This window comes from Molossus molossus, unplaced genomic scaffold (assembly GCF_014108415.1).
Source record: "Molossus molossus isolate mMolMol1 unplaced genomic scaffold, mMolMol1.p scaffold_m16_p_21, whole genome shotgun sequence".
NCBI lineage: Eukaryota > Metazoa > Chordata > Mammalia > Chiroptera > Molossidae > Molossus > Molossus molossus.
The window spans coordinates 16,869,177-16,885,109 of NW_023425357.1; the positions used below are offsets into that span (position 1 = coordinate 16,869,177).

General features: G+C 63.4%; 1 protein-coding gene across 2 annotated transcripts in view; it reads left to right on the plus strand.

The window, feature by feature from the left end:
* PEPD (peptidase D) overlaps window positions 1-15,933 on the plus strand; it is a 109,687-nt gene that overhangs the window by 85,321 nt on the left and 8,433 nt on the right. For both annotated transcript variants that reach the window (XM_036275460.1, XM_036275462.1), the window contains 3 exons: window positions 1,610-1,678; window positions 2,735-2,812; window positions 11,851-11,999. In XM_036275460.1, coding sequence (XP_036131353.1) covers window positions 1,610-1,678; window positions 2,735-2,812; window positions 11,851-11,999 — 296 coding nt within the window. The remainder of the gene's footprint in view (window positions 1-1,609; window positions 1,679-2,734; window positions 2,813-11,850; window positions 12,000-15,933) is intronic.

Sequence of the window (15,933 nt, forward strand, 5' to 3'; positions counted from 1 at the left end):
CTGGTGAACGTGCAGCACGTGGCGTTTCTCCCTGTCTGTCCTCCCCCGTGGGTGTGTGGAAGTGTCCTGTCCCCTGGCGGGCCAAGGCGGCCGGCGCACTGGAGCCTCGCGGGCGGAGGCTGGGCCAGCCAGTCCTTAGCTTGGAGCTTCTATAAGCTGAGCCTCTTACTCTCAATTGCGTTTTTTCTTAAAAGAAAGTGATGAGGGCCGTTTCCGCCGAGTAGATTACACAGCAGAGCAGTGCCCGCTGCTGAGACTGGCTGCAGGAGGGAGCCGACCCCTCCGTCTCCTCGGGCTGCTGGAGAACACTCTGGTCTGTTCCTTCTTGCCCTCTGCCTGTCCGCCGCTTCGGCCGAGCCCCGCGGTGCCCGTCACCTGGAGAGCAGCCGTGCGCCCTGAGACCTGCTCTGTCTGAGCATCTCTCCAAGCTGAGGGGGCACCAGGGCTCCGGCGGCGAGTCTGGCTCGGAGTCTCGTCCAGGCAGGAGCAGAGGCCGCGTGCCAGGCGGCTGTGTGTCGCCACGGCCTCTGGGACTGAGGCTGCCGCCCGAGTGCTCTTGACATCCTGTCTGTTGAGCAGATACTCACCCACTGGATGTCTGTGGGTGAGTATCTGTTGAGCAGATACTCACCCACAGACATCCAGTGGGTGTGAGGTTCCCGGGGCAAGTCTACACGCGGGTCGAACCATTCCTGAGGAACAGCTACCCGCGCGCAGTCGTGACAATCACACATACTCTGTGCTCACCGTGCCGGGAAGATTAGACTCCGCACAGACGGTCCCTGCAGCAGGCCCGGAACGTGCCGAGCAGAATCACCACTGAGTGCTCGCGGGCCCTGCGGTTCTGAAGATGGGGCCCTGCCTTGGTGGTGGGTGGCAAGGCAGGGCCACCTGGAGGGCAGAGCCTGAGCTGTCGCCCGGGCCTCAGGAGGGGTGAGGGCAGTCCCCACCATCAACCCCTCTCTGCTGGGTTCTGCAGAGGCTGGGCCCTTGGCGCTCAGAGTCCCACGAAGAGATAAGCCCCACTCCCAGGTCCTAAGGCTTCTGGTAGGGGGAGGGGTGGCGTCCTCGCCCCTTGGCTTCGTGGCTTCCAAGGGCTCCGCTCTGCTGATGTGGTGGGGGGCTTGTTCCAGGTAGGGAGAAGCAGGGCCTGTCCCCACCCCCACCCTCCAGGCCAGTGCCCAGCAGCTCCCGCTGTCTCTTCCACGCACCCCTCCCTGGGGCTGGGCCCAGGGCTCCAGGCGAGTCCAGTGCAGGAGCTGGGAGAGTTTAGTGTTCCTCCGTGGTGGTGTGATCAGCTCCTCCTACTGGGGTGGCGTTGGCCACTGGACGTGGGAGTCACCAGGAGACACTCCCTCCCGCCCTGCAGAAACTGTGGCCACTACCTTAGCCCATCTCCCCACCGGGCCAGGGCCGTCCTCTGATGGGCCTGGCAGGCTGGGCCGTACCACAGTGTTGCAAGGTCCTCTGGCCTTGTTCCTTCTGTGCTTCTGTGGCCTGCGGCTGACCCCAGATGTCAGCTACAAGCCTCCCAGGAGCTCAGGTGAGCGCGGGCCTCGCAGGGCGCCTGCAGGCTGGTGACCCCCTGACACAGCTCCCCTCTCTGCAGCCTCTTCGAACACTACTGCTACTCCCGCGGCGGCATGCGCCACAGCTCCTACACCTGCATCTGCGGCAGGTAGGGGGCGTCCGGGCCGCGTGGGGTGATGGGGGGGTGCGGGAAAGTGAGGGGTCCCCGTGTGCCCCAGCTTCGACGCACCTGCTCACTCCCATGCCCACACCAGTGCCCACTTGAGCTTGGAAGTTACTTCTCCTCCTGGGGCCCCAGGAGCTGAGGGTCCCCTGCCTGCTCCGGGAGGGTCGTGTGCAGGAGGGAGCCTGGCCGCCGCTGGCCTTCCTCACCCCCCACACAGCCGCACACCCGGCACGTTGGGGACCAGGCTGATGGCTCCTGTGTGCAGGGCAGGTGTGTGTGTGAGACTGTAGGTACGTCTTTGAGGGGCACATCCTGGCTGTGGTGGCCCCCTTGTCCCCGGCCCCTCCGGTCAGACCGCCTGGCCCCTGCTCAGCCAGGACGGAGCAGGTGGTGCCAGTCGTCGGCCCATGAATAATACATGTGAACATCTCAGTCCTTGGAAATGTTCTCCGGTAGAGAGAAAAATCATTATTTTTACTTTTATGATTCCTGAGACTCCCGAACAGGGCCATAAATATTACACCCAGGTGAGTTTTTTTCCTTTGGACAGACTTAAGAGCCCTTTTTTTTCTTAAAGGCGTTGCTCACGAGGAGACTCCTCAGCAGAGGCACGAGAGGCCATGGGTGCTGTCTGTCCCAGCAGCCCGGGCCCCGCCCAGGGGTCTCCCCTCTCCCTTCGGACACCGGGAAAGGAGGGCTCCCCCAGACTCCCTCCCCAGGCCCACAGATCCTCGCTCCCCGTTCTGTTCTTCCCATGTGCTGCCCACATCAGACCCACACCCCCAGCCCGGGGACACCTGCCTGAGTAGCATCAGCCAGGGGAGCCCTCTAGGAGCCCCAGGTCCGAGAGGCTGCCCACAGTGTGTGACTGGGTGACAGGGCCACCGTGCCCTCGTGCCCACCTTGGGCTGTGGGCCTGATGCAGCCACCCCTAGGCCTCACTGCATCAGGGTACAGCAGTGCCCCGGGGCAGGGGATGGGGGCGCCCGCCCCTGGGGCCTGGGGGTGACGAGCTGTTGACCTCCCCTCTCTCTGCAGCGGTGAGAACTCGGCCATACTGCACTACGGACATGCCGGGGCCCCCAACGACCGGACCATCCAGGACGGAGACATGTGGTGAGTGAAGCCAGCCCAGCTGCCCCTGCCCGGCTCTCTGTGTGAATGGCGGGGTCACGGTGGGACCCAACCTCAAGAGTGACCAACCGGGGCATCTCGGCGCCACCCTGAGAGGGCTGCCACAGCGAGGCCCCGCTCCCGCTCTGGGCCCACACTTGTGTGGCACAGGCACTGGCCGCATGGTACCTCCTCTCCAGGGGGCCCCGAGGGGGGGACAGGCACAGGAGGGGCCATGGGGCCATGGGACGGCGGGCTGTCTGAGAGGGCCTGACCTGCCCCCAGCCCCTGCCCTCTGCACTTAGTGTCTACCACACCGACACCTGTGTCTCAGTGCCAGGAAGGTGGGCATCTCGGCCTGGAGCAGAGCCTCCCCCCCGGAACCTGCCAGCCTTGGCCACGGGGCCATTGGGCGTGAGCGGCTATTTGTTCGTTGGTTCAGAGGTCAGAGGTGGTGCTTCGCCCCCGGGGCTGTTTGCAGGCCTCCTGCGGGTTTGCTGGGCTCTCGGCTCCCCCAGAGCTGGGACTGAGCCCTGTGGGCAGGGCGCACGCTCCCCCCAAGGGGGCTCTCTCCTCTGCTGGCAGACCCTGGGATCCTGCCTGTGGGCCCCTGGTATGGGGGCCCATGCTAGGCCTAGACCCCACCTTGCTGGGCCTCTGCTCTGGTCGTTGGGGGGGCATCTGTGGGTGCCTCACTGACCTGGACCGGCCCCCCATCCCATCCTCTTCCCCAGCTGGCCAGTCCAGGCTGCCTTAGGGCCACGGAGAGCTGCCCAGAGGCCACGAGCTCCACAGGGCTGCCCTCTTGGCCTTTAGACATCTTGCTGCATCATGAACCCCAGAGCAGGGCGGGTGGGGTGTGTCACTGTCCCACCGAGATCCTTGGAGCCTTTCCTTCCTGGTGCGGAGGCACCTGAGCAAGGCCCCTCAAGCCTGCTCCCCTCGGGTCTCGTGTGCTGAGGCCCCGAGCTGGAGTTCCTGTGGGCTGCGCACTGGCCGGACCCTGCCCGGTGCAGGTGTGACCCAGCCCTGCAGCCGGGAGCAGGGGTCTGCGCTGGGGACCCCAGCCCATGTCACGGGGCGTGAGCCAAGAGCCGGTCTGAGTTGTCACTGCCCAGTGTTTTGGGGAACCTACTCAATCCCAGGGTCCCCCTGCCACAGGGTAACAGGCTTCGTGACTGGCGCTGGTCTCTTCACTCAGCCAGGGAAGACAGGTGTTCTGGCTCAGGCCGGGGTTGGTAGGAGCCCAGCTCAGCCCTCTGGGAGGAAACTAAGGCACTGAGTTCCCTCTCGGAGCCTCCGCTGACCCGTGTGCGAATGGAGGTGGCGCACACCTCTCAGGCTGCGTGGGGGCAGGAGGGCAGTGCAGGGACACAGGTCCCCTCTCCCCGGGGCCTGGCCAGGCGCGCTGCTGCTCGCTGACTCCGAGTGCCCGACGACCTCTGGGCCAAGGGCCGGGCACCAGGGGCATCTGTTGTAGATTGTCTCACCCTGCCCCCACGAGGCGGGTACCCTCCCCTCCCCATGGGCAAGCGAGGTCACTGAGATGCAGGAGAGTACCGGGTCCAAGTGCAGGGCCGGAGGGATTGGGGAAGGCTTGGCTGCCCCAGATGTGGCTCAGCTGGCCCCAAGGAGAGACCGCCCGCCTGGCCTCTTCAAGGGCTCGACTTCTGTACCGTTTCCTGATGTTCTTTTCCTGTGGCCCATTCTGGCTTGGAGGGCAGGACGTGGGAAGCCAGTCCCCAGGCGGGGTCTGGGTCCCAGCCACAACAATGGTCCCAGCCACAACAATGGTCCCACCCACAATGGTCCCAGCTGTTCGGGGGCAGCTCTGGCCAGCTAGAGGGCCCGGGTGCAGGCCATGTGGCCATGAGTGTCTCTCCTCTGAGCCTGGCACACCCAGAGGAAGTGGCCGCTTCTCCACTCTCGTCTTGAACTGCCCCGGGGAATGTCTTCACCCTGTGAGAGGCCGGCCCAGCTCTGTTCCTGGGGGGGCCCTGCTGGGGTGGGCCTGGCAGCAGACACCGGGCCTCCAACCTTGCCGGTGCCATGGCCTCAGCCCTCCTGGGCAGCACTGGCACCTGTGTCTCCCGGTCACAGCTCCAGAGACAGAGTGATCCAAGCAATCCCTTGGATGTTAATGCCAAGCCCAAATTGGCGCTTTTATTTTTCTAGTGCCAACTTTGAAATGTAGCCAGTAGAATAATTATGAGTTTATTATAGTCAATTCATTAGGAAGCATCGAGAACAACATGTTTTGTTGATTACTGCTTCTGCCAGATTGCTGGCGGCATTTATAAGCCATTGTTTTATTGAAATTGATCTGTCGAGCACCCACTGCATTTGGTAAATAATAAATCATTCTGTTATCCCAACATAAAAGCCACGGCACTCCATCACGAGGTATGAAACCAGAACACGAGCCGAGTGCAGACTGTTTCCTGAAGCTGAGTGTCCCGGAGCAGTGACACTCTGTGTCCAGTCCCTCGATGTCCACTGGAAATGCCCCAGACAGTTTAACACTCAGTCTGTAGGGCTGTTTGGGGCCGGAGCGGGTCCAGGGCAGTCAGACTCCGCCGGAGAAGGCGGGAGTGGGGAGTACGTGCCGTGTGCCAGCCCTTTTTGCCTCTCCCATAGTCCTAGACACTCCCCCCACACACACACACACAGAGCCTGATGATGAGCACGGAAGGTCCCCAGTTCAAGTCCCCGCCTTCCCCAGCCGAGTGGCCAGCCCTCAGCCTGTGTCTCTGCCAGTCACTGGGGTGAGAGCACAGAGCCCTGGAGGTGGTAAGAGAGCAGCGTGCTAAGCGTGAGCCTGGCCCGGCGTGGCCCGGGCAGGTGCGCGTGCAACCGTGGCCAGCTGCCCCGAGCCAGCAGGCCGGGCCCTGCCTACTGTGCTGGGGGTGAGCACCTCCAGGCCGGTGCATTCACAGAGAGCTCTCAGGTCACATGGCTTGTTTCCAGCCCCCAAACTGCCCTCCGGGTGGGTGCCAGGTGGAGGCGCAGGCTGCCAGGTGCGCCTCTCCTGCCTCTGCCCTTTCATACCAGGAGCTGAGGGAGCTGGGCCAGGGTCCCGTCGGCCTCAGCACCCTATGAATTGAAGCCTGTAGGTTCCTACCCAACATCAGACTTGTCAGCCGAGGAGAGCATTTCAAGGCCCACTCCTCACACCATGCCAGCTCCTTATCTCCCCCACCCTGATCTCCTCTGCACCCTCGTGCCCATGCCCAGTCCTCCCAGAACAGCCTGGGCTTTCGAAACTAGAGCCCCCAAAGTGGGTAGAGGTGCCAAGAACCAGCATGCTTCCTGTGAGCCACTAGGGGGCGCCAGCGTCCAGGTTTAAAGCCATTGGAAAGCTGTGCACCTGGAGTTGGACCCACTCTTGTGCTAGACCTTGGGGGTCTGAGGCCTGCCTTGTGGCACCCCCCCTTTTGGGCCCGTCAGCAGGCACACCCCAAGAGGCAGAGATGGGAAGGTGGGCTCTGCTTTGGAAAACGCCTGGGACACCCCTCCTCACCTGCCACCGCCATCTGATCATGTGGCAAGAGGAGGCGTTCCTGGGTGGGGTGCCCTGTGGCCCTCTCAGCCTTCCAGAGCGCCAGTCTAAGGAGGTGCAGGCCCGAGTTACCCAGCTGCAGGCAGGATGTGGCTGATGGGTCGTGAGCCAGACCTCCCAGCACTGGCCAGAAGAGGGCAGCACAGTCTCGGGACGTGTGGCCTGGGCCTCTCCCTGCTGGCATTGGCCTCGGCGTCCTGGGGCATGCGAGGGGTGCGGCCAGCCCAGTTAGGGGACCAGCGCCACACGCAGCAGCCAGCCGGTGTCATCTTTCCCTGTCCGACCCTGTCACAGGATGAGGGCCCCATCTGTCTCCTTGTCCTGCTGACCAGCCAAGGTGGGGACACAGCTCACGTCCACCACAGCCCCACTTCTCTTTGCCCAGATGAATAAGGGCAACCAGTGTTCTCTCAGGGCAGCCCTTAAAGACACCTGGACCCTGAACTCTGGCTGGCATGTGCTGGCGCCCCCAAGCTGCCCGTGCCACACCCCGAGCTGAGGGGCATCAGAGCCCGTCTCTGCCCAGCTGCCCCCAAGCTGCCCAACCTTTTCTCTTGCAGACGAGACGGGCCTGGGGGGAGGGGTCGTGGCCAGGGCAGGCTCTCTCCCCACCTGGCCACCTTTTCCGGTCATAGCGCCATTCCTGGCTGGCTCCTTCCCGCCACTTTTCTCTCAGGTTAGCTCCCTGCTAGTTCCACAGCTTTCATGGGGCCTGAACATTTGTATAAACTGCGTGGGGAGGTCACCGCCATCTTGCCTCCTCTGTCTGTGGGCAGCAGCCTGTGTGTCCGGCACAGACACCCATCGCCCTGTAGGCTGTGGGTGCCGCCGCTCATCCTGGGCCCCAGCAGCGGCCTTGGCATCTCTTGGTTCCCACAGGCTACGATGGGACAATTCTGCTCACTCCTGGTGGCCACTTGGCCTGGTGTCTGCACACTGCAGCCTGTGCCTGGGGCTCCTCCCCAGCTGGCCCTGGGCTGGGGTGTGGGGGGCAGGGCAACGGATGTCACCCCCAGGCCTGCTCCCTGGTGCCAGGCCCAGCCCAGGCCCCTCCACCTTGCTGTTTCTTCAGAGGAACACCTGAAGATCCCCAGCCAGCCCCATCCTGAGCATTTCGGTCTCAAGGACATGCCCAGTCCCCAGGAACGCTCTCGAGGGCACAGGCCCTGGTCAGCCATGCGCCCAGTCCTGTGACCGTGGCCGTCAACGTTCTGTCCTGTGAGAAGCCCCGTTCACGCAGGAGCACGTGCTCAGTTTATAACCAAACACGCTGACCATGTGTTTTGTTTCCATCCGCTTCATCTACGTTTCTTACCCACACCCACTCAGTTGACATCACAACCCACAGTCTGCAAACCACGGGGCCAGACAGCCTGGGTGCTCGCAGACATCACGGGACACCGCCTACCCAGCACTGGGAGGCAGCATGTGCTACGTGCGTGACGCCAGCCCCCCCGCCCCCCCGTGGAAGCGCTGCCCTGACACCAGCCCTGGTTTCACTGTGCTGTGGTGGCAGCAAGCCCTCGGGTGGGCAGCCGCTGGGTCCCACCCGCACATCGGGCCAGGGACCCTGTCGTGCCCTCTCTGGGGACCTGGCCCCACACCGCGGCTCTGCTTCTCCCCATGTCACCTGTCAAATGGTCACAGTAGTTTCCGGACACACAGGAGGCCCCAGCATATACCTGCTCTTAGCCTAGGGGTGCTGGAGGGGGTGCTGCTGCTTGACTTCCCTGTGTGTCCAGCCCCGGGGGGCAGTTGTCGTGGGGCTGGGTTGGGGAACAGCAATGCCTGGAAGCCACTGGGGAGGGGTCTTCTTGGTGGTCAGCCTGTGGCCCAGAGGGGACCTCCAGGACTCCCAAAGATGCCCTTTGCCCCACTGGTCACACCTGGGGCTTGGCAGTGAGAGCGTCTGGCCAGGAGTGGGTGCCGGTTCCGGGGCCTCTGGAGGTCTGCCCACAGCGGCATCTGAGCTGGAAGTGACCAATACGCCTTCCTTTCTGTCTCATGCTGAGGGCCTGAAGGGAAGCTAGGTTTCCTGCTATGCAGAAATCCCCCGGCCTGGCCCGGTCCACACGCCGGGCGGCTGCAGGCTGAGGTCTCAGAGGCTCCTGTCATCGTGACGAGGTCTGTGTGTGCCCACATGCGTGCGCAGTGTTGGTCTCGGGAGAGAGGTAGCCGAGCGTTAGGCCCCAGCTCGGGAGACTAAAATGAAGCTACAGACCGAGTGCAAAGTGGCCCTGTAGAAAGCATCTCCCCTGGACTGTTCCCGAGCCATGTCCCTGGCCAGACCGTCGTGTAGGCCTTCTGCCTGTGGGCTGACGGGTCCCTGCGGTGGGACCGAGGGAGCCGAGGGGCCTGGGGAGGGCCTGGGTGGGCCAATGGTGGCAGGTAGCCCGGGCATGAAGCTGCCCGAGAGGAGCCAGCGGAAGACAGAACCGCTCATCCCGGCCAGAAATAGAAGCAGATGAACACATGTGAGGAGCGAGGGGCCAGCATACTGCTCGGAGATGTGTAATATCTCCCCAGATGTCTTAGATTATCACACACAGTCACACAGCCAAAGACGGTGGGGTTCCTGGTGGTGTCCCCAGGCAGCCGGGGAGGAGGGACCCTGCGCTCTTGGTCGAGCCAAAGTATGACTGAATTCTCCATTGTCGGTTCGCATTCAGAGGACGGATAGAGTGGACGCCGAGGCGCTGGAGGGAGATGATTTATACAAGGGATGGCTTTCGTCCCTGGATTCCACCAGAATGGCTTCAATCTGAATAACTTATGTGTGTAGGAACTCTGAGGGGGGATTTTTTTTTTTTTCTAAGTAAAAAAAAAAAAAAAAAAAAAGGCAGAAAGATAGGGAACTGAGAGCACAAAAATAGATTTCAGCCCTGTGCCTGCTGGGCAGGATGGAGCTGCCGGCCGCTGTACACTTCCTTCTGCAGAAAGCGGATGACTCTGAGACAGAAAACACAGCCGACGTCTTCGAGAAGCTCAGGGAGAAGCCAGGCTGGCCGAGGAGCTCCCAGGACCCGCCACCCCGTGCGCTTGGGGTTGTGGAGGAGTTTGGAGAACTTGGTCGCCCGGGAAGAGTCTCATTTTCTCTGCGTTAGATGCTTCTGGCGTTGGGTGCTCTGTGGGCTTTCTAGTTTTTCAAAGAGTGCGATTTCTGTTTTCCTTTGAGACCGGCACCATCCACTACATCTTTCTGTCCGAGGGTGCTGCTGCAGGCCATCTTCTGATGTGGTGGCCCCCCGGCATCTGTGTCCCCCGCTCCCCTGACTGTCCTGTCTGCTCGGGCCATTCCTGGATGTTCTAAGTCAACAAACCATCTTCCTTTGTTGGTTCCGAGGAGCCCAAATGAAAATGCCCTGCTCCTGGGTGAAACCGGCTATGGCCTCACAGAGCTCTACTCCCCAGGCCTGCCCCCACGCTGGCCCCGAGGGCACACAGCTGCAGCACTGTGACTGTCCCCCACATTGGCCCTGAGGGCACACAGAGCTGCAGCACTGTGACTGTCCCCATTTTCAAGGTGGGAAAACTGAGGCTCTGAGGGCCAAGTGCCAGAGCCAGGACCGCAGAACCCATCTCTGTCTGGGCTCTCAGCTGCTGACCTCCTGGCTCAGAGCCTCAGTTTACCTGTAGTTTAGAGGTAAGATGTGCCAACCCTCCTGGCCAGCTCTGGGGGCGTGCTCCAGGTAGGAGTAAGCCTGCAGGCAGCTGTTGGCCCGAACACGGTTGTCTCTGGAGCCTCAGGCTCAGGGTCTGTCTCTTAGCATCCCAGGCTCCCGCACCAGGCTTGGGCAGGTCACCTCAAGTGAGGCCCAGGGTCCCCTTGATTCTGTGACTTTGATCCAACCCAAAGCACCCTTACTGTGCTGCTGAGGGCTCTTCCCCCGCCCCCAAGAGTCACCTGAGGTGTTATCTGGTGCCTTCTGCACTGTTGACACTGCTCGTGGTGTTTTGCAATCGGAAAAAGGCAGATTATAAAGTGCCCAGCTGGGAACTTTGGATTCCAGCAAAACATCCGGGGATCCTGAGCATTCAGACTTTTCCTTTAAACATCTATTTTGGTGCTGCCTGTCACGCCACGTGGCCCGACTCCCTGCTCCATTGCGGAGTGGAGTCCCCCGCTCCGTTGTGGGCCAGGGGCCCCCAAAGGCACAGGCAGCTCCTCGAACATTTGCTGAGCGGCTGTGTTCGCCATTAGAATGGGGTTTGGGGGAGAGGCCCTCACAGTGGAGGCCGGGCCCTGCCCGGCTCAGATCTGCTAGACGCGTGCGGCTGCAGACCAGCCCCGTGGGCAGCTGGGAGCCGGGCAGAGGGCAGCCCCGTGCCAGCTCCACCTGGCTCTGTCCGCTGGCATGGGAGACGCAGCAGGGTCTCAGGCCTGGGGCTAGACCAGTGTCCCTCAGCTGGTTTTGTCCCCATCAGCATCGTGACTGGGTCATGACCCTGTGAAGGGGTGAGGGGCTGGTAGGTCCCCACTCTGCTTGCTGTTGAGCAGCCTGCGGAGGTGCTCAGGTGGGACAGGGCAGGGAGGGAGCTTTGTACACCCCACTCCCTTCACCCCGGGCCCTGGTCACCCTGGTGACCCAGTGGGAGCCGTGCCTGGACCCGGCAGCCCATGTGTGTCCTGTCCCATCACTGCAGAGGGTGCCGTGTGCACAGTCAGGCAGCAAGGGCGTGGGAGCGCGGCGTGGCCCACTCCTGCCCTCGCTGCACCAGGGCCCTGTCATGGGGTGTCCAGAGGGCAGGGCAGCTGGGCCATCCTCCTGACTCAGCAGCCTGCCCATCTGTCCAGCACCGACCTGCCTCTGCCGGCTCCCGCTGCCAGCTGCAGGCCTCGGCTGGCCTCCCGCTCTCCACTACCTCCCTCTGGGCCTGCTGGTCCCCACTCTGCCACCTGGGGTGTGGGGGTCTGGGCAGCCCCCAGGGCGGTGTGCAGCGGCCAGGCCCTGGGAAAACCCCGTGAGGACGTGAGGCTGTCCTTTGCAGTGTCCTCCCGGCCCCTCTCAGGCCCTGCGAGCACATCTGTCCCGTCCCAGTGGGGAGAGGGATGCTCTCCCCTGGCCCAGGGGACCCAGAGCTGGGGCAGAGCCGTTAGCTGGGTTTCCACCAAGACGGGCCTGCAAGGGGGGGTGCGGCACAGCCCACGTCCTGGGTTGGGCGGGCGCGTCCACCCTCAGGCCCCTGTCCAGTCCCACGTCCAGTGCCTCGTGGCTGTGGCCGTGCCCGCCCTGGGAGGGTCTGCGGGAATGGAGGCCAGGTGCTGCAGGGGGCACGAGGACTTGTCCCCCCTCCTCCAAGTGAGTCCCCACAGCCGAGTGTCCAGTGGCCTGGCCAGCAGAGGCCCGGGGGGCAGAGGTGGGTGCAGGGTCCTGTGCTGCTAGTGCACCACGAGCAGGCCTAGGGTGCGGTCCCCGGCTGCCCCCGGAAGGGGTCACCGAGTGAGGCGCCCCCCCGGCCTCATGCCCTCTTCTCCCCACAGCCTGTTTGACATGGGCGGCGAGTATTACTGCTTCTCTTCAGACATCACGTGCTCCTTTCCTGCCAACGGCAAGTTCACCGAAGACCAGAAGGCCGTCTACGAGGCCGTGCTGCGCAGCTCCCGCGCTGTCATGAGCGCCATGAAGCCAGGTGAGCGCGGCCGGGGCCTGTGGGGAGGACGCCCGGCCGGCCGTGTGCCCGGGGCTGCAGAGTCGGGCCTCACACTTGCCGACTGGCATCTGTCCCCACCTCGCACGCTCGGCCAGTGCGACTCGCATCGGCAGGCCCCGGGCTCACTCCTGGAAAAGGGGGCTGGCGGCGGAGCAGGGGCAGAGCTGGGAGTCGGGGAGCGGAGCCCAAGGTCGCCGCACATGCCCCTGGCCACCGGGGTGTCAGCATGTCCCTGCCTTGTCCCAGAGCAGAGGGCACTGCAGCAGGCCTTGGTCCGCCCTGGACACGGGCACCTGGCTGGACGGAGGGGGCCCTCTGGCTGAGGGCCAACAGCTGCAGCTGTGTCTGCAGGGTCCGAGTGTCCCTGCAGGGTTCGGGGGAAAGCAGCGGCTGCGGGGCCCTCTGCGGTTTGGCCGGGACAGGCCCCGAAGGCCGGGCTGAGCTGGGGGCTGTGGAAGATCCTGGGCCTCTGAGTGTCGAAGCCCCTGTTGTGGCCTCTTGCAGGCCCAGAGCCCGGTGGCTGGGCATGGGCTCCGCGCCCCTGTGGCCCTCAGACAGTTGTTGGGGTGAGTTACAGCCAAGTGCTGTGTTTGAGGGGTCCTCAGCAGCTGTCATCTGCGGAGGAGGCACACTGAGCAGGGTGCCCCCTCAGGCTGGGGAGCCAGGGAGGGATGCTGGGGGGATGCCAGGCCCCACTCTGCACCCTGACGTGTCCAATGAGAACAGAGCTTGGTGATCAGATGAGTCCCAGGACAGAGAGCTCAGCCGTGCCCCAGAGGAAGACAAGGAAAACCTGAAGGCCAGCTTCTCTGGGGGGGCCGGGTTGACGGGACCTACCTGGTTTAGCAGCCGCACAAGCCAACAGCGTCTCGTGCTAATTGTCCGTGTAAAAGGCAGCGGCTCCGCTAGGCAGTCGTTTGTGCTGATTCCTGCGGGCGGCGGGCGGCGGGCGGACTGCTGGGCGAAGCCGGTGCAGGACAGGGGTGCAGGGAGACAGGGACTCCTTCACATCACATCGGTGGAGGAGGCACAGGACAGCCCGACGGGGTGGGGCCGGGGGTGGAGGGAGTGTGCCGGCTGAGCCGGTTCCACAGGTGGGTTGTGGTGTATGGCCCCCAGGAGGGCCCTGTGCTGGGCACAGCCCCCAGGGCCCAGGGTCTCTCCCCATCTCTTCTCGCTCCCTGCGCTGTGCCCATCTGCCGCTGCACCCAGGGTAGACTGTCGCCATGTGGGCGGAGCAAACCACATCCCCTTTCCTTACTGACTCCCCTCCTGCACGGACACTGAGTTCAGATGCCCCGGAGGCCCAGGCCCCAGGCTGGAAGAGCTGAGCTCTGTTGCCTTTAGGGGCTGGGAGGTGACCAGAGCCAAGTCTGAGCTCCAAGACTGCATGCACCCACGCCCCATCACGGGTCCCTCAAGGAGCGGGGGGTAGGCCTGCTTGGACCTGAGCCTGCCGCTGGCCACAGTATAGAGGACAAAGGCTGTTTACTGAGCTCCACACTGGAGACGGCGGGGCAAGCAGAGTGAGGCTGGGGCATGGTGGCTGCTGGAAGGGCAGTTGGCAGGATGTCCGGCAGACTGGGCCTTGGAAGGACAGCGTTCAAGCCCCTGGCATTGCCTCGTCCTTGCCTGGTGCTGAGACGGGGGTGGTGGCCAAGGTCTGGACAGCCCTACCTGCCCACTGACCCCCACACGAGAGCCTGCTGGCCTCCCAGCCTGAGTGGCACCCCTGCAGCTGGTGCCCTGGCAGCTCAGTCGGCCCACAGAGCAGCCCCAGGTCTGCCCGGGCTAACAGGCAAGCCGCCAGGCCCTGCCCTGGACGGAGGAAGGCCTGGTGCTCCGACCGGTGGGGCTCCTTGGTCATGCCACTCTTTTCTTTATTTGTATCTCTAATGTTGAAAGTATTGCAGATTCCTTTTTCCCCCATTGACACCCCCTCCCCTCTCCCGCCTGCCTTCTCCCGACCCTTCCCCACACTGTGGTCTGTGTTGGTTGTACATATATGCATGTAAGTTCTTTGGTTTATCTCTTCCTGCCTCCCCAGCCCCTTCCCTCTGAGATTTGTCAGTCTGATCCCTGCTTCCATGTCTCTGGACCTATTTTGTCCATCAGCTTCTTTTGTTCATCATATTCCACAAATAAGTGAGATCATGTGATACTTGTCTTTCTCTGACTGGCTTATTTCACTTAGCATAATACTCACCAGGTCCCTCTATGTCGTCTCAAAGGGTAATAATAGACCCTTCTTTCTCCCAGCTGCATAGTACTCCATTGTGTATGTACCACAGCTTTTTCATCCACGCGTCTACTGATGGGCACTCGGCATGTCACTGGGCAGGCACAAGGTCCGGGCCCAGGCAGGCTGGTCTCTGCAGATGGTGGGGCAGTCCTCCGGCAGCACAGCATGGGGCTGGCCTGCGCCAGGGCCTCAGTTCCCCACAGGATCCCCCACCTTCACCACAGGTACTGCAAGATGGTGACCCGCTGCCGGTTCCCACGGGCCAGCCTGACCGCTGAGGTCACGTGCAGTGCGGGCCCAGCGGGCAAGGGCTCCGTAACCACGGGCTGCTCTCGGGCGGGGGCCGTTTGCTTCCCATAGCCTTGGGGAAGCTGGCCAGGTCCACCCATGCCCGGCCCAGCGGAAATGCCCCTGGTTTGTGGGTTCAGCTCCTAGGCCAAGACAAATACCCACTGAGACTGCACAGTTACTTCCCGCGGCCTTCCAGAGAGGAGGAAAGGGCCGAGCCCAGCAAGGTGCCCAGAGGCAGAGAGGAGGGATGACAGTTTTCACAGGTCCTGGAGTACAGCCTGGGGACAGGATGGCAGGCCTTGGCCCTCGGTCCTTCACCTGCCCTCAGCCATGGAGAGAGGGCTGAGCGTGCTCAGAGGGGCCCCCCGAGGGCCGGCAGGGGTGGGCCAGGCAGCTGCGTGGATGGAGAATGGCATCGCTCTGGCCCCCGGGCCCCACGCTGGCCTCCGGCTGGGTGGAGTCGAAGCTCTTCGTGGCGTTTGTGTCAGGGCAGGAGGCCTACTCCGCGCGCACCACTCGGTCTCCTTGGGCACCGAAGTGTACCGATGGGACCCCGGCCCTTGTGAGGGGAGGAGACACTGTGGGGAGGGCTGGGAAGCCCAGCAGGGGCTGCCCAGAGGTGGTATCTGAGCTGGCTGCAGCCCACCACAGGCCATTCTGCAGACAGTCCTCCGGTCACCTGGGAGCACCCGGTCTCTTGCAGCCTCACCCACTCCCAGGCACACAGTGCGCCTCCCGCTCTCTCCTTGCTCACCACCCTCCCTGGTTGCCTAGCCTGGTGCTGCGAGGCCCCACCTCCTGAGCCCCGCCCCCTGTGCCCCCACCCGGGGTGTAGACTGCGCACTGGGGCTGGGGCCCTCGTGGTCTGTAGAAGCAGCAGTGTCTCAGAACAGCCTCCTGCACTCTGTGCACAGCCTGTGCGTTGGTGTGCAGCCGCCGGCTCCTGCCTCTGCCCCCGGGGCAGCGTTCAGGCCTCTTGGTGGGGAGCTGCCGATGTGAAGTTGGGGGTCTCAGTGGTGGGAAGGGCCTTGGCCCAGAGTGGGCCCAACAACCAGAGAGGATGCTGTCCGAGCCGTGGCAGCCGGGTGGGAGAGGGGCACTGGGAGCTGCGCCGGCCCCTGGGGCTGGCATGAGTCTCCTGTGGCCAGCGGTCGGGTGCCTTGGGGGGCTCTGCTTCCCTCCGCGGGGCAGAGGCAGGACAGAGGTGCAGGGGTGCACGCAGACCAAGGTGCCCACGTGGCAGGAGCCAGGACCCGGAGGGTTGTCTTTGGGTCCTGTGTTGCCCCTTTGGCCTAAGAAGCCCCCTGCTGGCTATAGGACAGTGGGTGAGTTCCTGCCCACCCTGCCTCACCTACTCCTGTGGGCTCTCGGCCAGGGTGT